General features: G+C 53.9%; 1 protein-coding gene across 19 annotated transcripts; it reads right to left on the reverse strand.

The window, feature by feature from the left end:
* Positions 1-1,483: 1,483 nt before the first annotated feature.
* Positions 1,484-18,407, reverse strand: RNF44 (ring finger protein 44). 19 transcript variants are annotated; one of them, XM_069591737.1, is made up of 11 exons: positions 18,271-18,407; positions 6,873-7,024; positions 6,479-6,668; positions 5,920-6,087; positions 5,339-5,512; positions 5,059-5,220; positions 4,852-4,976; positions 4,473-4,560; positions 4,263-4,384; positions 4,017-4,116; positions 1,484-3,824 (listed from the first exon to the last, which is right to left on the reverse strand). In XM_069591737.1, the coding sequence occupies exons 2-11, from the start codon at positions 6,977-6,979 to the stop codon at positions 3,762-3,764; spliced, it is 1,299 nt and encodes a 432-aa protein (XP_069447838.1). In that variant the 5' UTR covers positions 6,980-7,024; positions 18,271-18,407; the 3' UTR covers positions 1,484-3,761. The 19 variants fall into 19 exon arrangements, with proteins under 19 accessions (XP_069447838.1, XP_069447831.1, XP_069447835.1 ...); XM_069591730.1 differs by having other exon boundaries at positions 5,339-5,515; XM_069591734.1 differs by having other exon boundaries at positions 18,128-18,374.
* Positions 18,408-22,845: the final 4,438 nt, after the last annotated feature.

Raw genomic sequence — 22,845 nt, forward strand, 5'->3', positions numbered from 1 at the left:
ATTAGGAGACACTGAACTAGAGCAAACTCTTGAGAGTCTGGAGAAAACTTTTGAGAGTCCCTTGGACTGAAAGTTGGCTTAAAGCTCAACATTCAGAAAACGAAGATCATGGCATCTGGTCCCACGGCTTCATGGGAAATAGATGGGGAAACAGTGGAAACAGTGTCAGACTTTATTTTTCTGGGCTCCAAAATCACTGCAGATCGTGATTGCAGCCATGAAATTAAAAGACGCTTACTCCTTGAAAGAAGTTATGACCAACCTAGATAGCATATTCAAAAGCAGAGATATTACTTTGCCAACTAAGGTCCATCTAGTCAAGGCCATGGCTTTTCCTGTGGTCATGTATGGATGTGAGTTGGACTGTGAAGAAGGCTGAGCGCCGAAGAATTGATGCGTTTGAACTGTGGTGTTGGAGAAGACTCTTGAGAGTCCCTTGGACTGCAAGGAGATCCAATCCATTCTGAAGGAGATCAGCCCTGGGATTTCTTTGGAAGGAATGATGCTGAAGCTGAAATTCCAGTACTCTGGACACCTCATGCGAAGAGTTGACTCATTGGAAAAGACTCTGATGCTGGGAGGGATTGAGGGCAGGAGGAGAAGGGGACAAGAGAGGATGAGATGGCTGGATGGCATCACTGACTCGATGGATCCGAGTCTGGGATGAACTCTGGGAGTTGGTGATGGACAGGGAGGCCTGGCGTGCTGCGATTCATGGGGTTGCAGAGTCGGACACGACTGAGTGACTGAACTGAATTGAACTGGACTGCAAGATCAAACCAGTCCTCAGTATTCATTGGAAGGACTGGTGCTGAAGCTGAAACTCCAATACTTTGGCCACCTGATGTGAAGAACTGACTCCTTGGAAAAGACTGATGCTGGGAAAGATTGAAGGCAGGAGAAGGGGACGACAGAGGATGAGATGGTTGGACGGCATCACCGACTAATGGACATGAATTTGAGCAAGCCCCAGGAGTTGGTGATGGACAGGGAAGTCTAGCATGCTGCAGTCCGTGGGGTCGCAAAGAGTTGGACGCGACTGAGCAACTGAACTAAGCTAAAGCTAGAGCTACCAGGAAGCACTATGCAGAACAAAGTTGTAACATGAAGTGAGACCTTGGTTCCTTACAAGAAGACCGAGTTGGATCTAGTCAGGATGAAGCAAAACCTACCTCCAGAATGTAAATGACAAGACTAGGAAGTGCCCTCTTCCTCAAACCGGTGAGATGGAATCTTGTCAGTTGCCAACAGAATCCTACCTAGTTTGCCTGTGAAGCAGATTGGCTCAGAGCAGTTATCACTGAACTGGATCCACAGACCCCTCTCCATCAAGAGATCATTTTCCCTAAGGTTCCAAAGTGAAGAACAATGTTTTCTGCCTGTCTCATCCTGGGCCCCTACCCACTCTCAGACTGATGCCCCCTGCCCTATTTCCCATTAAGACAGTAAGGACACAGGCAGCCAAGAGCAGCTTGGGCAATACTTGATATACATCATACATTTATTAGTGAATATCCCTCTGAAATCAGCAACAATATTAAAAAAAATAATGATTGCACTACTTGGTCAAGCAGAACTAGCAACTTTCATTTTAAAAAAAGTACAAATCTGTTAAAAATTTCAATCGGTATACACATATATAATACAACATACTAGTTATGTTAAATGCTACAAACCAATGTGAATCCAATGGAATGGAAAAAACCACACATTTAAGCTTTAAGAACCATTTTTTTCTCTATATATTAGCATTTTCTCAAATACATACATGGGAAAAATGAGGTAACTGTAAAATGTGCAAGGAACAGGGCCCCCCCAAATTACATGTTTATATATATATATGTAACTATATATATATATATAAAAGACCTTTCTAACACAGGACACAGGTGCTGGGCCCAGCCAGGGCTGGGGGATGGAGCCCACTGTCATGCCTAGGCCAGAAGTTGGTAAATAAAACAGTAAACAATGACAAGCCCCCACCACAGGAAATCATTGGTAACATGGCATCTATAGCAAGGTCGGCAAATCACAAACATCCTAAATAATTGTCTTATAAATCTTTTTTTTTAAGTGATTTTTTTTTTAATGTTGTTTCCCCCCCAATAGCTGCTCGCTGGAATCACTGCTGCAGCCGACACACAATCCGTGAGCCTGTTTCCGCCTGCCCCAGGAACTGGAAAGGGTTCTGAAAACCTTTTTTGGGGGTGGGGAAGGGAGGGGGGTTGGAGAGGGTGGTTCTCTGTGTAAAACGTGGGGTTTTCAACACTGCTATAAATATAGAAATGTCACCTGGAGTTATATACAGTAAGACTTTGGGTTCTCCACGGGGTGGGGCCAGGCTGATGGGGCCCCATGGCAGGCTGGGGGGTGGCGGGAAGCCAGGGCCGCTGCTGAACGAGGGTGGTTGGAGCATCCCTGAGGCAGCAGGCGCCAGGGGCTGCCTGCTAGGATGTGCCGGCCCCACACGCGGTTCGTTCAGGGCAGCAACCCCAGCTGGGGGTGAGGAAGAGAAGGAATGGGACCACGAGGGCGAGGGTGGGGAACTCAGCCAGACCCTATGGGGGCTCCTCCAGACCTTGGAGGGCAGGGCTCAAGCTGGGAGGGGGCCCCTGGAGGTGGGTCCACACCCTCCCTGGGCCCAGTCCTCCCGGGACTTCCTTGGAGGAGACACGCCCAGGCAGGTGGGAGACAGGTCCTGGCTAGAGGGAGAAATGCCCTGAAAAGCATCCGGTCCCGGGAGGCTCTGGGGACGTGTGCAGTACAGTGCATGGCAGTTATCAGCTGAGCACAGAGCCCCCAACCCCACCCACGACCGCCAGCCACCCGGCCCAGCCCCGGCCGTGCACATGCATGCAGGCCAGGCGGCATAGCACGGACCATTCCCTGCCCCCGGGGCACTTGGTCCTGGTTGGTCCCTATACCCCCGTTAAACCAAAAAAAAGAGACTATTTAAAAATCCACACCCTCAGATCCTACACGCAATTTGGGGCCAAATGATCAACAAAAACTGCTGCTCCTCACGTTCATGCAAAACGACAGAAAGGGGAGATCGGGCACGGGTCTGGGCACCGTCACTGCCAGGGAGGGCAGCCACCAGCAACACAGGAGGTCACTCTCCCCTCTCAGAGGGCCCATCTGCCTCAGCTCAGAGCCTGCCTCCCACCTGCTTGGGAGGCTGGCTCTGATGCTCCCCAGCCTGGGCTTGCGGCCGGAATGTTGTGCCTGGGCTGAGGGCCCTCTAGGGAGCCAGCCCAACCCTCACAGCAGCCTGGCTGCCTGAGTCTGCCTGGGGTCAAGGCGGAAGGACCCACTTGGGCTTCCTGCCACCATCTGTCCACGCCTGTCAGTGCCACCTGCACAGAGGGCATGCCACTTCAGTGCAAGAGACCAGGCGACCCCGGACAGCTCCCCCTTTGCCCATCTTGGGGCCAACGATCTCCACCGGCCACACTAGGGGAATGGACCCTGGCTCCCAGTGCTGGCAGGAAAAGGAGACAGACCCGAGGGCAAACAGGAGAGAGACTGAGTCGCGGGCGCTCAGGCTGCTCCCGGGTGGGTAGATGGGTGGGCAAACGGGGAAGGAGTCTTTGGAGCTTGGCAAATGCAGGGGCTTATTGCAGGGGCTTCTCTCGGGCTGACCCTGACACCAGCTCTGGAGAGGCAGGCAGGAACGGCAGGGCAGGCCGGGACCACGCCCTCCCTGGGGCCCCCAAGTTTCCAGAACTTTGGGCAGGGTTCTCCGGGGTGGCTGTGGGGCCTCACTCAGCCTCCCTGGGCACCTCGGAAGCGTCGGCCCGGCAAATGGGACACGTCCGGTTGGCCTGGGAGAAGCAGCCGCATGTCAAGACTCCACTCTCGCCCAACCCCCATCCCATCGGAGGCTCTTCTGCTCCCTGGTAGGGACCTGGCTCCCTGAGTGGAGCCAGAACTCCTGGATGCCGAAGGGACGCAGAGGGAAGCCCTCCAGTCCCCCTCCTCCCTCCCCACCCCTGGGAGCAGCATGGGAACCTTACCTTCAACCACTTGTCGACACACTTGGTGTGGAACTCGTGGTTGCAGGGGAGGACCCGGAGCAGCTGCCGCGCCTCGAAATCACTGAAGCAGACAACACACCTGGGAGGAGGCACAGAGCATCACCCCCACACTGAGGGCAGGGCAGACTCACGGCGGGGCACAAAGCCCCATCCAGGAGATTAGAAACCTATCTGTGCTCAGAGAGGCTCGGGGAGGGGGCTGGAAGAGGAGGCCAGGGCACTCACAGTGTCTGCTCTGACTGGTGACTGTCCGGGTGAAAGCGGTACGATGGAAGCTGCTCGATGTCCGCTTTGGTGAGGCCACGGGGTTTGGCGTCTCCCAGCCGCTCGGCCAGATTCAGGAGAGCCTGGACGCGGGCAGGAGGGGAGAGTCAGCGGCGGCCAGGGCTGGAGGTCCCCCAGGCCCCCACTTCCCAGGACCAGGCTCCACGGGACCTCATAGTTCTCCATCTCCACGTCATCCACATCAAGATCCAGGCTGATGGTGGGCCCCATTGCTGTTGGTGACATCGGCAGCATCGAGCTAGTGGGAGACAAGCATGTGGGCCCAGGGTCAAGGGCAGTAGGCACAGAGGGCGCTGGGGGAATCCCCTGATTCCCACCATGAAACCAAGCCCAGAACTCTGAACTGTTCACACCGGAGACCCTACTGGGGAGTGTGAGTGTGCAGGTCTGGTCTACTGGGGATGCTGGGGGGTGGGAGTAGGGGGCTCGAGCAGCCCCGGGACCTCTGTGGGACCCTGTTAGGGTCTAACCACTAACGAACCCAGGAGAACACACCCCCCAGCTCTGGAGCAGCTGTGCAGGTACTTACAGGAAGTAGGGCAGGAAGCTGGGGTAATACGGTGGTGGGGGCGGCGGCGGGGGCGGTGGGGGGAGCGGCTGCTGCAGGCGGAATCTCTGGGTGCTCAGTCTCCGAGGCATCACGTGGGAATATGGCTGCGGGAGGGGGGCCAGGGGCAGGTCAGCCACGGACCTGTCTCCCTGGTCACCCTCAAGCCAGAGCAGGGGTGGCACTCACCACACCGAAGGACAGCTCCTGGTGCAGGGTGTCGTGCGGCAGGTAGTGCATGGGCACGGACGCCGACAGGGTCGGGCCTGGGGCCGAGGTGGAGTAGGTGAAGCTCCCCAGGGGGTGCTGATCCCCCCGGAGATCCACGTCATTGTCGAGGCGCTGCAGGGGCTGCGGGCGGGGGGGGGGGGGGGAGGTGGGGTTTGGCAGAGTCAGTGACAAGGGGAGTCCCCTGGGCCCCGCCCCACCCACCATTCCCTGTAGCATCAGACCCGTTTCCGGGACTCACCATGCGTGGGTGCTGTGTCTGCAGGGACACAAACTGCCCAAGAGGCGCCATGTGAGCGGGCTGGGGGTGTGGGGCTGGCGGCGGGGGGTGCAGGATGTAGTGGTCACTGGAGATGAGGTGGGGGTAGGCCTGATACGGCACAGGGAGCTGCTGCATGGTACATGCCTGGATCAGCTGCTGAGAAAGGGGGCAGAGGCTGGAGAACATTCTTCTGGGCTCTGGGTTGGGTCTTAGGTTTGTGGGACCAGGGCCAGGGCCAATTCCACCCAGCGAGAAGTCCTCTGGACCATCTGGCCCTGGCCTAGGCCTCCCAGGCAGGACATCTTGCTCTGAAGGCCCACAGTGACTCCTCCAGACCATACAGCAGGCCCTGGGATGCAGGGCCAGCCCTGAGCTCTGCAATGCCCTTCCACTGGACATGAATACACATACACTTTTCTGGACAAGGCTGTGGCCTGGAGCCCAGGGTATTCAGACAGCCTGGCTAAGGGCCGTTAAGTGCAGCTCAGTTTTGCTACAGGCCCAAGCCCGAGGCCTTTAGCTAGAGACGGACCAGGAGGCCTGGGCGGGTGCTCACTCACCGGGGGCGGGAGGCAGCAGAGCGGGTAGTGCTGCCCACTGAACATCACGGAGCATGCTGGGAGCTGCTGAGTGCTGCAGCCAGGGATGTGCTGGCCTGTAGGCAAGGGGAAGCCTTGGGTGGTCACTGTGGTGACTGTGTAGGACAGAGGGACAGGTCCCTGGTGCACCTGCAGAAGAGAGACCCAGAACTGTGGGGAGGCCACTCGGCTGGCCCCGAGCTGAGACAGTCCCGCCGGGCCAGCTCTCTCCCCTTCTCTAGCTGGGGCCTACCCACCGTAGACCCAGCTGCCACCTCCTACCCCAAGCCCCAGAGAGTCCTCTGGGAACCCAGGAGGGGCTTTATAGCTCTATCACTCATCCACCGTGTGGCCCCAGGGAAGGTCCTTCCCTTCTCTGGGCTTCAATGTACCAACCTGTACACCAGGGCTAAAGATGCCTCCCCGAACGGAGCAAAGAGTTCAGCAAGGTGAAGTCAGGGTATTGCTCCTCTGCTCCTTGGCCCGACTTGCCAGAGGCCAGGGCGGCAAGGCGGAGTGCGGGGTTGGGGATTCTGCCTACCTGCTCGTGGAGATCAACCATGAACGGGCTCTGCTGGGAGGCTGGGTGCAGCATTCGGGGGCTCCCGCCGGCAGGAGCCGAGGCTCGGCGCTCCTCTACGGGGAGGTGTGCTGGTCGGGGCGGCAGCTGCTGGGAGGGGAAGCGCTCATCCTGGGAAGGCGGGCTGGCCAGGGGGCCCTCGCGGCTGGGGCTGCACCAGAGAGGAGGCCCCAGTAGCACTGACGGGGGCTGCTCATTCACAGAGCACGGAAGAAGCCAAAGGTCCACTACCCACTGGGGAAGGAAGATAGCTCAGGGCCCTGGGCCCACCGCCCCCGGCCCCTGTGCCAGCCTAGGCTGACAGCCCCCACGGCAGTGGCTCCAGGATCCATAGGACTGGGAGGTTCCCTCCTACCTTCCCCAGAGCTGGCCCGGGCTGCTGCTGGGTCCTGCAGGGAATCGCCGCTGACCCCCAGGGGCAGAGGGTGCCCACCTAGTCACTGCCAGAGCCCATGGTTGCATCAGGGGTGGCAGAGGGCTGGAGGGGCTGGGCCAGGGCACACGACCCTAGGAGGCAAACCGACAAAGGGACTAAGGCACAGAAAGTTCAGTCCCTTGCTCCATGAGCAGTCAGGGAGGGAGGATCAAACCTCTGCACCCCGGTTCCAGAAGCCCACTGATGCCACCCGCCATGCCCCTGCGCTCCCCTGGCAGCACTGTGCCCTGGCGCTGAGGTTCAGGACAGACAGACCAGAGAGAGCCTTGGCCTGCAGGGAGTCCAGAGGGCTGGCTAACATGCTTCCAGGCCAGGTGGCTCTGGTGTAAGGCTCCCTCCGGGTGGGTCTCCAAGGAACCCTGTCATGGTGCAAGGGTCTACAAATATGACCTACAGGTAGTGGGGTTCCTGAGGGGACTCCAGCTTCCTCCCTTCCACCTGCTTGGCTCAAGAAGGACTATACTCCTTCCACTACTAATATGTGAGAGGTTCTGACTTGGTTCCTGCCCTTGAGGGTTCTCAGTCCAAGACAAGCCAGGAGTCATCCCTCAGTATCCATGGGGCACTGGTTCTAGGACTCCTATGATACCAAAATCTGAGAACGCTTAAATAACCCCTTATGTGAAATGGTGTAATATTTGCATATAACCTATATACATCCTCCCCTGGACTTTCTATCATTTCTAGATTACTTATGATACCTAATACAATGGAAATGCTAGGTAAATATGATGTAAATGCTACCTAAAGGGCAAATCCAAGTTTTGCTTTTTGCAACTTGATGGATTTCCCCCCCCAATATTTTCAATCTACAGTTGGTTATATCTATGGATGTGAACGCATGGATAAAGAGGGTCGACTGTGTACTTTCTTTCCATAATCTGTTACCACAGTGCCCACCCAAGTGAGACTTCACCTACTCTTAAAAGAAGGAACTGTCAGCTCCATTTTGCAGAAGAGAAAACTGAGGCTCAGAGACAGGAAAGGACTTGCTCAAGGTGCCAGAGGAAGTGTCAAAGCGGGGAGGTGGGCTGACTACAGCCTCTTGCTGTACCCTGCTGCCAACAGGAAAGGGTCCAGGCCAAGAATTTTGGCAAGACGCAATGAAGTGATAAAGGAAGTCAACCTCTGATGGACTGGTGGGTCTGGCATGTAGCCAGGCCCTCTGGGGCAGGAGGAAGGGGTTGGAGGGGGTTGTACAAACCTGACCCAACACAGCCCACAAGTGGGAGGTAGGGCTTGCTAAGAAAAAAGAGGAAGCAAGAACCTAAACCTAAGGGAGGAAGCTGAGTGGGAACGAGGCGGGGCAGGAGCTGGGGTCCAGGTGGGGCAAGTTGCGGAGTGGGGGTGGGGCAGGGGGGGGCATTAACTCCAGAGGTTGGAATGAGGCCCTCGCAGGGAAAGTTCTGGAATCTGTCAGGCCCTGCAAAGCTAAAGGGCACGTCTAGCAGGACCAGCCCTTGGCTGTTCCTACCGCAGGGACCCCGCCTCCATAGAACGCAACTCCTATGCTTCCTCCACACACAGCCTCAAGTGCTGCCTCTCTGTTCACACAATTAGGAGTGTGTGTACTGTCCCCTCAACTGCTTGTTCCTCTCCTCTGCACTGGGCTTTATGTGCATGGGCCCTAACTTTCACAATGAGCCTGAAAGGGGGGACTCTTCTCTACCTGCTAAGACAGCACAGGGCCCAAGGCCACGGAAGAGCTGGAATTCACGCTCCTCCCAGCCAGCACCTGGCAGAGGGGTGGACAAGGCCCATTAGATTGCACCCAGCACAGGGCAGGCCTGATGTGGTAAATGCACCCAGGAGAGCTGATAACATAGGTCTAAGGTCTATGTAATCAGTCTGGCAGCAGTGAAGTTAGTGCCAATGATTAAAAATTGGGAGATTACATAAAAATTTGGCCTTTCAGAGAGTGAGTGGGGTGTGTGTGTGTGTGTGTGTATGCGCGCGTGTGCGTGTGTGTGTGTGGTGAAGCAGAAAATCTGGTCCCTCATTCCTGCTTGACTCCCTCACTCTGAGCATGAGCTTTCTCTCCAGGCCACCCCAGACCCACTCCCCGCCTGCCCACCACAGGTGACTGGGGTTGTAACCCCCGGTGTGGCCCAAGCGCACATCCTAACACACGTGTACACACATGCACACAGCCTCGATTCCTGCTGATGATCCAGCCGAGCAAACACAGCCTAAGAGAGATTCAGAGGAAACCCCCAAATAACTGAAACAACAAACTCCTGACCCACCCTAGATATTTTGGGTTAGAATCTTAAGAAGGTTGGGGAACAAGAGCGCCTAGAATTCCACCAAATTCCCCAGCAGTTTCTATAACACAGGCAGTGCTTAAGAACCTCTGTTCTAACTGACCTCAGAGATCCTGAGAGACCTCAGTCCTGCTGATGGGGAGTTATTAACCAGAACTACAATACTTTCCATGTGCCATCCCAGTTAAGTCCTCATAGCAACCCTCAGAAGTAGAGACACTGAGGATGAGATCTCACTGAGAGAAGTGAGATCCAAGGCCAGTCAGCTAGAGTTGAGTGCCCAGGGACATAGCAGTGGCCTCAACTGCTCCTCTTATGCCATGCTGTCTTATTGAAGGCTGGGCAATGTCAAGGCTCAGGGGTGAAGAACCACAGAGGCCCAGGCCCATGGGATTCTGCTCTGGCCAGCCTCTTCAAAAATGCCCACAGAGCAGGAAAGGGAAGTGGCAAGGAGCTGGGAAATCCAACCACCAGACAGAAGCCCTCTAGCTGTGGCCAATGGTGCCAAAGGTAATAGTGTCAACCCTTGCATTTTATTAACACATGATGCCCTGATCTCTGGCCAGTATTGGTTGAGGACTGGGCACTTTGCTTCCTCTCTCTGAGCCACAGCTTATTCATCTGTAAAATGGGAACAGGCCAATAATCAGCTCCCAGGGGACTGGTAAGGACTCCCCAAAGTCCACTGCAGTGATTTGTAAAGCTCAGGTATCAGCTGAGCTTTACACTATCAGAAAGTCAGACAGGCTCCCTCAGGGAATACCCCAGCTAGCAAGGAGGGGGCCCTGGTTCTTGACTGGGAACAGAGATGGCCCAGGGGGAACTTACCCACTTTACAGTTGAGCAAACTGGGACCCAAAGGAAGGAAGTAACTTACTCCAGACTATAAAGCCAAAGCCAAAGATTTAGTCCTGGCTGGTCACCTAGGCCCAGGCTTCTTCAACCCTGGCTTCCATTACCATCATTACCCTCAAGAATTACTTAATGCCAAATCTCTACTGTAGGCCCTAAAGGAGATCAGGAGAGCTTTCTCTTTCAGACATCCTGACGAGCCCTACTGTGGAGAGAAGTGAGGCCCAAAGTTGGAGCCAGCAACTTGCTCAAGGTCAAACAGCAAAGCTACCACCTAACTGCTCTGCCTTTTACCACTTGTCCTTTGGGCTGGGCTTTTACTAAGGTCTCTGAAAAAGAGCCCTAAAGGTCCCATCCCTAAATCCAATCTTGCCCAGAAGCAGGGACTGCATCTTGCATCCATCTCCTCCCCCAGGCACTTTCAGTGCCCCAAGCAGCTATCCTCATCCTGGTAGAGTGAGACCCTAACATATAATTTGGGCCTGGCTGCTGTTTGCAGGAATAGGGGCTGTTTTGCAGATGATAAGCCAAGTGAGGCCCTGAGGACAGGAGCAGACTGAGGTAGGCTGAAAAGCACCCCTCCCTACTCCCTCCCACCAGCCCCCCAAAAGAGGCATGCTGGGCCCAGCACTGCCTGGAAGACAAGCAAAGCTACCCAACTGTGGTGTCTGGTGGCAGCTGAGGGCAGGACCACCAAGCTCTGAGTTAAGTAAGAGTCGTGTGCCAGCCCAGACTCCCTAGATGACCTTGGTCAAGGAAATCTTCCCTTCTGAGACTCAGTTGCCACAACTGTAAAATGGGGGTGGAAATCTCTCCTTCCGAGAGCTCCCAAATAAAGCCACAATAAGCAAGACGCAAGAAACCAGGTGGTCACATTACAGGGGAAGGAAACCAGTGTCCCTAAAGGGCAAGCCCCTCCTCAACGTGGGCCAAGCGCAGGTAGAGGGGTTCGAGGAGCTTCCTCAACCAACCCTCCCTGGGAAAGGGGACAGGCGTGGGGGAGGGGCCGTGGTACGGATACTCGCCCAGAGCGGGGCCTCCCGCACCCCCTTCTCACTCCTTTGTGCTGTGCTCAGAGGAACATCTGGGACGAGAGGCCAGATTGCGGCGTCGGGGCCAGAGCGCTGTGACTTTAAGAGCCGAGGATCCCGGACCATGTGCTCGGCGTGAGACAAAAGCAACAACAAAGGAAGTGGCGGCTGCAGGGGGAGGGGGCGGCTCCTTCCTCTCCAACCGCAGCGCTCAGCCTCTGGAGAAGGAGACTCGGCCTGGCCTTGGGGGGCGCTGGGGGTGGGGAGGGGTCCCGGATTCTAGAGGCCTCGCAGTCCCCACTCCGGACTGCCCGTGATTAACTCCTGCAGAGCCAGCTAGATCACAATACCCAGTCCCAGGGGAAGGAGGGCAGGAGTTCTAGGGATACAGAAATCGGGAGTTGGGGGCTCAGTCCCCGACTCACCTTCGGCCACACCGTGACTCCTTTGTTCCCGATCTAGAACGGCCAAGCTGGGCAGGGGGCGGAGGTGGGGGTGGGATTATGCTGCCTGGACCCTTTAAGAGCCCCCGCCCTGCGGAACAATGTGCTCCTTTCCCCACCCCCTAGTCCGGGGGCTGTCCGGGTCCTTCCGGGGCCCTCTCTTTGTTGTCCGTCCGCCGACCGTCTGCCTCGTGAGGCCCACGCGTGGCCACCTCAGGCCCTTGGGAAGCAGGAGGCAGTGCAGGACGCGGCCGGGTTTGCGCAGCTGCCTGCGGCTGGCCCTTTAAGAACTGTCCGCGGCGGCAGCAGAATGTAACAAACCCCACATTTGATTCACAACATTCGAAGCGGCGGGGTCGCGCGCCGGGCGGGAGGGGGACTCGCGGGGCCGCGCCGGGAGGTTCCGGCAAACAGTAGCCGGCAGCTGCCCGCAAGGGCCCCGCCCCTTGCCAAGAGCTCCTCCCCCCGGGGGGTGCCAAGAACCAATCACCCGCCGGGACTCAGCACGTGATTAGTGGGTCGCCATCTTGAGGGCAGATTTTTTTTTTTTAAAAAACCTCCTTCTCGTCCCCACCTCCTCACTTAGTGACCGCAGCCATCACAAGCAAGGGGCGGGGCCACATGGCCTGACCTAAAGATGGAAGACCTTCTACGGGGGTAAGACAAATTGGCTGCAACTCTAACTTGCTATGCAAACTCGCGAATCACTCATGCTTCTGAGGTTCTGTCTCCCTGCCCGAGAAACGGGTCCCGCCGGGAGAGCCGCAGCCCGGACTTACTGTGTCATGGTTCCCTCCTCGGCCGCGGGCGGCGCCTGGGACACTGAAGTGCAATGAACCAGACCTTCGACGGGGCAAGAGCGTCCCTTAAGCCAGCCTGAGTGGTTAGGAAGACTAACAGCCCTGGCCCGACAACCTCCCCGGAGATGACGTCAGCTCTGAGAGCTACTGCGCCGCGATGACATCATGGCTTGGCCGCTCCGCATCTTGTTTATATAGCGCGGTGACTTTAAATAGTTGGGCGGGCCTGGCTTGCTCAACGAACCAATAAAGGGCAATTCATGCAAATAAGCTAATAACGCTTACAGGGAAGGGGGATTGGCCCGGCGCGCGCTGACGTCACAAACACATTTAACCGGCCCGCCCCTAGCGTGGCCAGGGAAAGGGGCGGGGAACAGTTTGAAGCTAGAGTAGGAGGCGTGAAAAGGAAGCGTTAATCCATCAGTCCTGTCCGATTCTTTGCAAGCCGCTAGACTGTAGCCCATTAGTCTCCTCGGTCCATGGAATTCTCCAGGCCACCTGCGCTCTAATTGCTCTAGGCGAGGCGTAGGAGAGCTCCTTGCCTAGGTGGATAGTGTAACTAAACCCAATGAAGTCTTTAGTTTTCTACAATATTCCTATGAGACGGATTATTACAACCTGCCCATTTTACAAAGGTAAAGAACATCAAGAGGGGTGTCATTAACCCAAGGTCACACTGCTGAGGTGAAGCTTGAATCCAAGACAAAGCCTGGCTTCGTTCCCCTCTGCCTCCATGTCTGCCTGGGGACATTATACAAAATGGGGTATTACCTCCATATCGATGGGGGGGAAAAAAAGAGAAATCAATAATATTTAAAATATTCAAGAGCTGGGAACAGGCCTAATATAAACTACACACATAATCCATAACTAGACTCCTCTAGATGGAGCTGCACTGACATAGGGCTACCTCCGAATCAGCCCTACACGAGATACCAGCACGAATGTTAAAACATCTGCTAAGCCTGTGTAGTGGGGCTGCTGGGCGTGTGCCTGTGTGTGATTTTCTCTGCTGCTTTGGTATATTTCATAACCCCAGATTTCAAAACTGAAAGATACTGAACTGAGGGTAGCAGTATCAATGGTTTTTAAAATAGGATATATTCGGTATCAGAATAGAATATTTTTGGAAGGGTATACAGGAGACTGAATAACTGCCCTCATGGAGAACTGAAAGAGAGCACTGGGCCAGGAGGGAAAATTTTTAATTCGATATGCTTTTGTATATTTGCTGTTCAAAAAAAAAAAAAACTATCCTGTATAACCTACTGAAAATTCTAGAGAAAATTACTGCAAAACAGTATGTCTTAAGGATTTCCAGTCATTAAAACTTGTGTTCCTTTAGAGGCATCCAATAGAAACAACCCTGAAGGAAGTCTGGGGAACAGACATGCCTATCCAAGTAATGTTTAGAGCAGCAACAATCTGACACCATACTGTGGATGTGCAGCCAATAACACAAAAACTGAAAATGGTATCCAGGTGCTATTTGCAGACCTGTAGGGATGAGAGATCAAATTCAGGAGGCATGCTACAGATATTACCTGGAATGCCAAACTCTCTCCATCACAATTAAACTATGGGTACATGAGAATAAATGGGGCTGCCTTTCTCTAACCATCCCCTTAACAGCAACTCTCCCTCCCCCTAAATCCCTTCCAACCTTTTATTTTTCTCACTCCATAAAAGCAATCAGAAAATCTGTCCTACACTCAAAGTGCCTACACAGACCAACCCCTGCTTGCCTGGATAGGGGTAGACCCTGCAATGGCTCCCTAATGCCTAGCTTTCAGGGCTGTGCTTAACAAGACAAGCTTCCCCCACCAAACTTTTCAGGCTCACTTCTCCCCAGCCTCTCTCCCACAGCTACATGGCTGTGTTCCCTCTGGCCTTCCCTGCCTCTCTCTTCCCTTCTACCAATCTATTCCTCTGCTCTGCCCCTTGAAGCTAGGCTCCCATCTCACCTCTTATAGGAAGCTGTGAAGTCTCTAGCTTGTGCTGAACTTCCCCATCTTTGTATTCAGGCCTAGATGCACCCTGACCTTCACTTCATGCCATTTGATTTGCACGCAGTCCTGTCATGATCACTTCATGTCTCAGTAATCTCCTCCTTGCCTGAGAGGATTCAGCACTTTTAAGTGCACTGACATTCAGCCTTCACTGAGAAACCACAGGGGTAATCTCATTTTACAGGTGAGGATCTGAGGCTCAAGGAAGGGAAGTGACTTGCCTGAGGCCACAGTGTGGGAATCCGTACTAGGTTCAGATGGTAAGAATCTGCCTGCAATGCAGGAGTGAGTGAGTGAAGTCACTTAGTCATGTCCTACTCTTTGCGACCCCATGGACTGTAGCCTAACCAGGTTCTTCCGTCCATGGGATTTTCCAGGCAAGAATACTGGAATGGGTTGCCATGGAGAGAGAACCAGGTTCAATCCCTGGGTTAGGAAGATCCCCTGGAGAAGGGAAATGTACCCACTCCACTACTCTCGTCTGTAGAATTCCATGGACAGAGGCAGACTGCAGTCCATGGGGTCGAAAAGAGTTGGACACAACTGAGTGACTAACACTCTGGGATTCCCTCATAGTTCAGTTGGTAAAGAATCTGCCTGCAATGCAGGAGACCTGGGTTCAATCCCTGGGTCAGGAAGATGCCCTGGAGAAGGAAATGGCAACCCACTGCAGTATTCTTGCCTGGAGAATCCCATGGACAGAGGAGCCTGGCAGGCTCCAGTCCATGGGGTCGCAAGAGTCAGATACCACACCACACAGGAAATGACTCCAGTTACTACTCCATAATCTACTTACTCCTTTGAAGAAACGAGCACTCTGATTGTCCCATTCTCTCTGCCTAAAGTGTCCTCAACATCCCCTCCTCACCTGTGGCCAAACTCTGCTCAACCTTAGGGGTTCAGCTCAAAGGCTGCCTACTTGGAGCCTCTCCCGACCTGTCTCCTGGTTTCTACAATACATAGCACGCCTATTATCACACCGCATCAGGACAGCAGAAGGCATGTCATGGGGCTGCTCCTTCTACCCCCAGCAGGGCCTGGCTTACACTGGACAGTGGATGTCCAAGGAAGGAGCTCTGGGTTGCTCTTCCTTGCCCCTAATGCTTCAGGGCCAGGAAATCTTCGTCCTGCCTTATCTCACACGTGACCCTCTGGTTTAGGTCCCTGAGACACCCTCAGCAAATCCCCACAGCCCTCAAGTTTTTCGCCACAGGACAAGAGGCCAACAACACATCTCCCACTCCCCTTGACCCAGTTCCCAGAAGTGTGGCCCAAGGAGCTCGAGAAATGACCGACAGGGGTGGCTCACTCTTGGGTAAGCACCTCCCATGAAGTTCTGTGGAGAAATCGGGAGTTCTGGCCAATAACATGTTCACTCTAACCCTAACCTGAAAAACTTTCCTGGGCACATGCAAAATCACTCTGGAGCAAGCGGGAAGGAGGCTCAATTTTACCCAATTTCCCAGGGAAGTCAGGAATCTGGACTTTCCTCTCATTGATGAATCTTCTGCTTTGGAACCCCAGTGTGGGCCCGTGGCCTATATACCTACTGTGTGCCTCACCCTCATCACCCCACCCTGCCCCTACCCTTCTGAAGGGAGGTTCTGTTACTTTCATCTTACAGATGAAGAAAATGGCTCAGGAAATGATTCCCCTTGACCCAGTTCCCAGAAGTGTGGCCCAGGGAGCTCCAGAAATGACCAATGGGGGTGGCTCACTCTTGGCCAAGTACCTCCCATGAAGTTCTGTGGAGAAATCAGAGTTCTGGAGTCTCCTGCATGATCTGAGTAAATCCTACCCTGATATCTCATTGGTCCTCCCAGTGACCTAAAGCTAGGTATCAGTGTGTGCTCCACTTTACAGATGAGGAAGCTTGGGCAAAAGAGGACGTGACTTACCCACCGTTACATAGCCATGAAGGGGCAAACATGGGTCACATTTTAAGCTAACATTAAGTTTGGTTCACGCAATGCAAATGCCAACACAGGGTCTCCAGGTGTCCAATAATCAAAAGCACAGATGTCCTTGGGGAAAAAGCCTCTCCAGATCACAGACTGGAAGAAAGACAGAGAGGGATTTGAACCCTGGTCCCTTGAAGGCAAAGTACTGGATTCTACCTACTTTCCAGCTTCCACCCCAGGACTCTGCAAGAGATGGATCCTGCTGAGGCCTCCCCTATTCCACCTGCCTACCTAAAACCCTGGATAGCTGGCTGCCTCCTTCCCTCTATCAGGCGTCAGAAAGTACTCCACTCCTTTCTTCTAAGAGCCCTCAAGCCCTCCTCCAGATGCAGGGCCCAGCAGCCTTCCCAAGTGAAGCTGGCAGAACACAGAGACTGAGGGATGGTCCAGGAACACACAGCACAGCCTAATAAATCCAGCTCAGGACACAGACCTCCCAGCTACCCCAGAGCATCAGACTTGAGCCTCACACACTAGGGTAGGGGTTGATGGGCCCCACTCTGCCAAGTCCTTGCTGCTTAGGGCAGGCTTGAACACACCTGAGCCCCAAACTTCGGTTGCCCTAAAAAGCAGAGGCTGTTTATGCATATGGGGGAGGGTGGCCTGTCTATAAAGGTGTTCCTAGGTCCCGGTTCAAGGCTGCAGCACTCTGGCCCCAGCTCTGAGTCTTGGTCAGTGATGTGGCCTCTCTCTTCCTCAGTCTCACTTCTGTAAAACCAGGATGATGACAACAGTAGTGACAGATGACATTTCCTGAGCACTTAGTGTGTGCAGCACTGCTGTTCATCTCCTACAGGCTACTGAGAGGGCAGCAGACACGGATGGTTAAGTGCCGTGCCTCAGAAGCCAGCCACCTAGACTATGAGAAAGCTGCCACCTCTATGAGGCTCACAGTTTGTCCAATGAAAATAGAGGTGACTGTGAGTCAACAGTGGCTTCCACTGTGTGCTCATTTTCCACGGTACTGGAAGACACCGTGCGCTTGAAGGGTGTGAGCTCCGTGGGTAGGGCAACGGGAGGGGATCCCCTTTCTGACTCCCTCCCTGCTATAGCTGTCACCCGTAGAACCCATAGGGTCTGCAAAGGAAGGAGCGGGTATGGGTCACCACAGCATCCAGAGATGAAAATCGGGAGCTCCAAGAATGTGGAAGCCTGGCAGCTCCTGGGAGATGAATCCAGCTGAATTCCCCATTTCCCTCCAACAAGGCCAGCTTCCTACACCCACATCGTCTTTCTTACCCCGGCCCCATCTCGACTCGGACTTCATAGCCCTCAGGCAACAGAGTGTGTGACCTTGGGCAAGACACAGACCCTCTGGAGCCCCCGCGCCTTCCTTTACCCTCAAAGCAGTACCCACGCCGCTGGCGTGCAGTGGTCTGTTCTTCCGACCCGAGGCAGCCCCAGGGCAAGGTTCGAGTCTCGCTGGATCCCCAGCAGCTGGGACAAGGAGCGCTGGTAAAGTGTTTGGGGTAGCCCTAAGGAGGCCAAAGCACTGCAGCTCTGTCCCGGACTCCTGGGCTCCAGCTCTAGCCGGGACTCGCCAGGGGTTGCGATCGGAGCATGCGTGGAGCGCAGGGCACTCTGGGAGTTGTAGTTCCCAGGGGCTCCCCGTACGGGAACACTAGACAGCGGGCGGAGCGGCGGTGACCCAGAGTCCCAGGACTGCAAGCTCCCGCCCAGGACGCAGCCCGGCGGACTCTGGCCTCGCTGGAGGTCCCTGCGCTACACTGCCAGCCCACTGCCGCCCCCTATCGCTCCATCCTCGTTGGCCCTGCGTCTGGGGCGCACGGCGCAGAGTCCAGGCCGTGCGTTACCTGGGGCCGCGGCGGGGCTCTAACCCCACCCGGCGGCCGGCGCGTTGCTCCCGCTGCAGCCCGGGGTCCTGGTCCCGCTGCGGCCCGAGCGCCGCCTGCCGCGGTCCCCCCTTTGGCCCCACGCAGTGGAACGGTCCACAGACCTCTTCACCCGGGCGCGCGCGCGCGCGCGGGGTCTACAGCAGCAACGTAGCTTCACCCTCGCTCCCGCGCACGTATGGAAGTACCTGGACTGCACCAAGAGCGCGGGAGCGGAGGGTGGAAGGAGGCGGAGCGTGTCTCGGCCACGCCCACTCAGTGTCCGGTCGCAAAGGGCGCGCAAGGGCGAGGCTTACAGGGTCTGGCACCTTAGGCGATCCCTTTGGTACCTGTGTGACCTTGGATGAGTGACTAAATAGGAAAGATAATACGAGCCTGTGGCCGTTCAAAGACCCTTTGCTTCAAGGAGAGTTTGTTCCCCTCCCTCAGCTTTGGAATTTGTGTGTGTGTGTGTGTGTGTGTGTGTGTGTGCGAGAGAGAGAGAGAGAGAGAGAGAGAGAGAGAGAGAGAGAGAGGTGTCAGGGATATACATACAAAGAGCAAAGACTCTGAGGTCAGCAGATCTTGGTTCCTCTCTGTGGGTCATTCTCTGAGCTTGTTTCCTGTTCTGTGAAATGGGAATGATGATAACCTTCTTCTGGAGGTAGGGAGACTAGCGACAAGAGAATGCTTCTGTCCATTGCTAGAGCCAGCCTGGAACAAAGTGTGAATACCTGCTCAGGCCTGGGATGCAGAGGGCATCCCCGCCGACTGCATCCTAGGGTGTAATTAGCCGGCTAGGACTACAACTCCCATCGCGCCCCGCTCCATCAGGGTCATGCTGGGAGCTGTAGTCCCTGCAGACCTCACTCTCATAGGCTGCCCTCTTTCCTCAGTCCAGGATTTGGCACTCTCTGCCGAGGGAGGGCCCGCTGCCTCAAGGCCGCCTTATTTTTTAAAGCTTACATTTGTTGAGTTCTACCCAGTGTGGGAATATTATTAGTGTCCCTGTTTTATAGATTCGAAAGCTGAAGTATAGCGAGCTGAGGGATTTTTGCTAGGAAGTGACAGGGCTCAGGATTTCTGTCCAGGCCTGGCATCCAGAACCTGCTTTCTACCTCACTCTGGTTCATCCTTTAGCAAACACAGGTTTTGTTTTCTTCTTTTAAAATCCGAACTACATTAAAGCCTAATTTAGGATATGCTTTGTAGCTATACAGTAAAATAAAGCTTATGTGTACATTCTTCATAAATGTATACCTCTGTATAACTAAATTCTAATCAAGATCTAGAACATTTTCATCACTCTGGAAAGTTCCCTCTTACCCTCTCCAAGTTAGTTTCACGCAGTCACAACTATGGACCTGCTCCCTGACACTGTAGGTTTGCTTTTGTGTCTAGAACTTCATATCACTGGAATAACTCTCTGTGTAAATGCTGTCTTCTTTCATCCTGCATCATGTTTTTTGAGATCCAACCTGTGGTAGATGTCAGTAGTCTGTTCTTTCTTGCCCCCAGCTTTATTGAGATCTAATTGATGTTGACATATAACGTTTTGTAAGTTTAAGGTGTACAGTATTATTCAATGCATGTATATACTGCAGAACCTTTCCCTAAATAATGTTAGTGAACACATCCTTCACCTACATAGTTACCATTTTGATGTTTTGTGGCTGTTTTGTGCTACTCTCAACAGTACCTTTCAAGTATAAGGCAGATACAGTATTATTGACTATAGTCACCTTGCTATACATTAGATCCGCAGAATTTACTCATCTCATGTAACTGAAAATTTGTATCTTTTAACCAACACTTCCTGGTTTCCCCCACCCCCCAGCTCCTGGCAACCACCTTACAATCTGTTTCTATGTATTTGACTTTAAAAAAAAGTTCTAGGTATCAATGAGATCATGCAGTACTTGCCTTTCTCTAACTGACTTATTTCACTTAGCATGTGTCCCTGTTTAGCACGTGTCACTTAGCATGGTGCCCCTCAGGTCTGTCCATGTAGTTGCAGATGGCAAGATTTCTTTATTTTTTAAGGCTGAGGAATATTCCATCGGGTGTCTAGGTATATGTGTATGTACCACAGCTTATTCATTCATCTATCCTGGACACCTAGGTTGTTTTCAAGTATTGGCTATTGTGAATAATACTGCAATGAACACAGGCAGGTTTTTGTTGTTGTTCATTTATTTTGTTTTACTTTCTTTTCTAACTTGACGGCTAGCAACTTATTGAATGAATGTGCAATGGTTTTTGACACCCAATCCTTTGAAGAAATGATCCCCGAGTTCCAGCCGCCTTGATCTTTCAGTTCTCCCAGGAGCCAGGTTCTTTCCTTAGTGGGGCTTTGAACACACTATTCCCTCTACCTGGGCTTCGCTTTCCTTCCTTGTGGCCTGGCCTACTCTGCTGTCACACAGAGCTTCCCTCTGTGGGGGCAGGGATGCTTGTCCCCACCCGGCCAGTGTCCTCCGCCAAGCACACCTGGACAAGGTGAGCAATCAGTTCCTGTCCATCGAAGGGACGCAGAAGAGGCAGGGGACCCCAGGAGGGCCGTGTGACACCAGGTCGCATTCCCGGGGGGCTCAGAGGCCTGTTCCATCTCAGAGACAGCCATGTGTTATTTTACTTCCCCCTATTTTCCTGATGTGGAAACTGAGGCTGAGAAGAGCTGGAGTGGGAACACAGGTCTTCCTGGCTGTGACACCTTCCCGGGATGGTGGTGATGAGGAGTGTTGAGAAGAACCTGAGGGAAGGCTCTGGGGAAGTTGTGGCAGAGCAGAGAGGGGAAGTGGGGCCTGCTACTCCCTGAAGTCAAGCCCAGTGGAAGTGTTCAGGCAACTCTCAGCTCCGTAAAAACAAATACAGTTGGGGCCACAGAGTGAAGGTCGGGGGAAGGGGTGAGCTCCCCATCGCTGGAGCTGTGCAAACTGTGGCAGAGCAGCCCTGTGGAAGGGGTCCTTTAGAGAGACTGTGTGCCCTGGGAAGGGGCTCAGAGGCCTGGGGAGGGTAAGGAGTTGGTCTCATGGGTCCTCAAGTTCTTTCTAGGATGGGAGGTCGTGAGTCTGACACCAAGGGGCTGTTTATATATGAATGCCTTAGGCTGGTTCCTCAGCTGTAAGACAGAGTGATGAAGGAAACTTGTATTCTGCAAAAGTAAGTGAAGCTGGAAGGTTGAGGAAGGGTTGGACACACGCACAGCAAAGAGACACACTCAGCCCAGGCTCTCCAGGTCACCTCTGAAGCCATACACTGTTGAGGTGTGAGGGGGACACTCCATGTTTCAGATGAAGTTGTAGCTCAGGGAGGAGTGACTTGCCAGACACCACAGGACAAGTCAGGGCTTGATTTCAACTTAATTAATTTCTGAGCACAGAGTGAGTGCACAGAGTAGATCGCCAGAAAAGACAAGCAACGAGAAATTTTTCAGATCAGAACTTTTAAAGAGACTTCCCTGGTGGTCCAGTGGTTAAGAATCCACCGGGCAATGCGGGGGACACAGGTTTGATCCCCGGTCTGGGAAGATTCCGCATGCTGTAGAGCAACTAAGCCCGTGCACCACAACTACTGAGCCTCTGTGCCCTAGAGCCTGTGCACCACAGCAAACAGTAGCCTCTGCTGGCCCAAACAGAAGAGCCTGTGTGCCACAGCCAAGACCCAGGGCAGCCAAAAATAAATAATAATTTGAAAAAAAAAAAGCTTTTAAAAACCATGCACCTGAGACAGTAGCTGCGAAGAAACCCTGGTGTGGGTCCAAATTGCTACCGCCTCTCTATCACTTGCCCTGTGCTAGTGCTTCAGTGCACGTGTGTGTGCTAAGTTGCTTCAGTCGTGTCTGACTCTTTGTGACCCCGTGGACTGTAGTCTGCCAGGATCCTCAGTCCATGGGATTCTCCAGGCAAGAATACTGGAGTGGGTTGCCAGGCCCTCCTCCAGGGGATCTTCCCAACCCAGGGATCAAACCCATGCCTCTTGTGTCTCCTGCACAGCTTAGGCAGTTTCTTTACCACTAGCACCACCCTGGAAGCCCCAGTGCTTTAGCGCATTTCCTGCTTATTTTTTATAACAAACGTAAGGGTTGGCTTCTGCAGTTGTGCCCATTTTACAGATGAGGACATTGAAGTTTGGGAGATGAACTCTGTTGCCAAGGCCCCCAGCTGGTAAGCTGTGGAGAGATGATTAGGACCTAAGTCATCTGAGTTCATATTCTGACCTCTTAGGCCTATTTTGTGGCTGGCCACTTGCCACTCTCTGAAACTGACACATACCTGGATCAATTACAGCCCAGAGCCCAGTGAGCTGCTCAGATCACCTGATGGCAGGCAGACAGGTGCCCTTGAGATGGAAAAGGCACCATCTGGCCACACCTGGCTCATCCACACACTGGCCAAAGGTCTGGGAAGGACAGGACACACCCTGTAAGGGCCAGAGCAGTGACTCAGAGCTGTTGGCCCCAGGGATCACAGCGGGAGCAAGGGCAGGGGCTGGGGCTGGGGTTTGTCCTACGTGGTCCTAGGCAGAGAGACCAGGCTAGCTCCCTTGGCCTGGGGTGGGCCTGGAGCCTTGGGCAGAGGTGCCCCTCTCTCCTCCTACCAGCTAGGCCCCTAGTGATCTCACCACACCATTACGAAACTAACATTCTGTGAGCCTTCTCTCTGTGTTGGTCGTTGTGACCCTAAGTGCATGACTTCATT

Source organism: Ovis canadensis, chromosome 5, assembly GCF_042477335.2.
Source record: "Ovis canadensis isolate MfBH-ARS-UI-01 breed Bighorn chromosome 5, ARS-UI_OviCan_v2, whole genome shotgun sequence".
In the NCBI taxonomy this organism is placed as follows: Eukaryota; Metazoa; Chordata; class Mammalia; order Artiodactyla; family Bovidae; genus Ovis; species Ovis canadensis.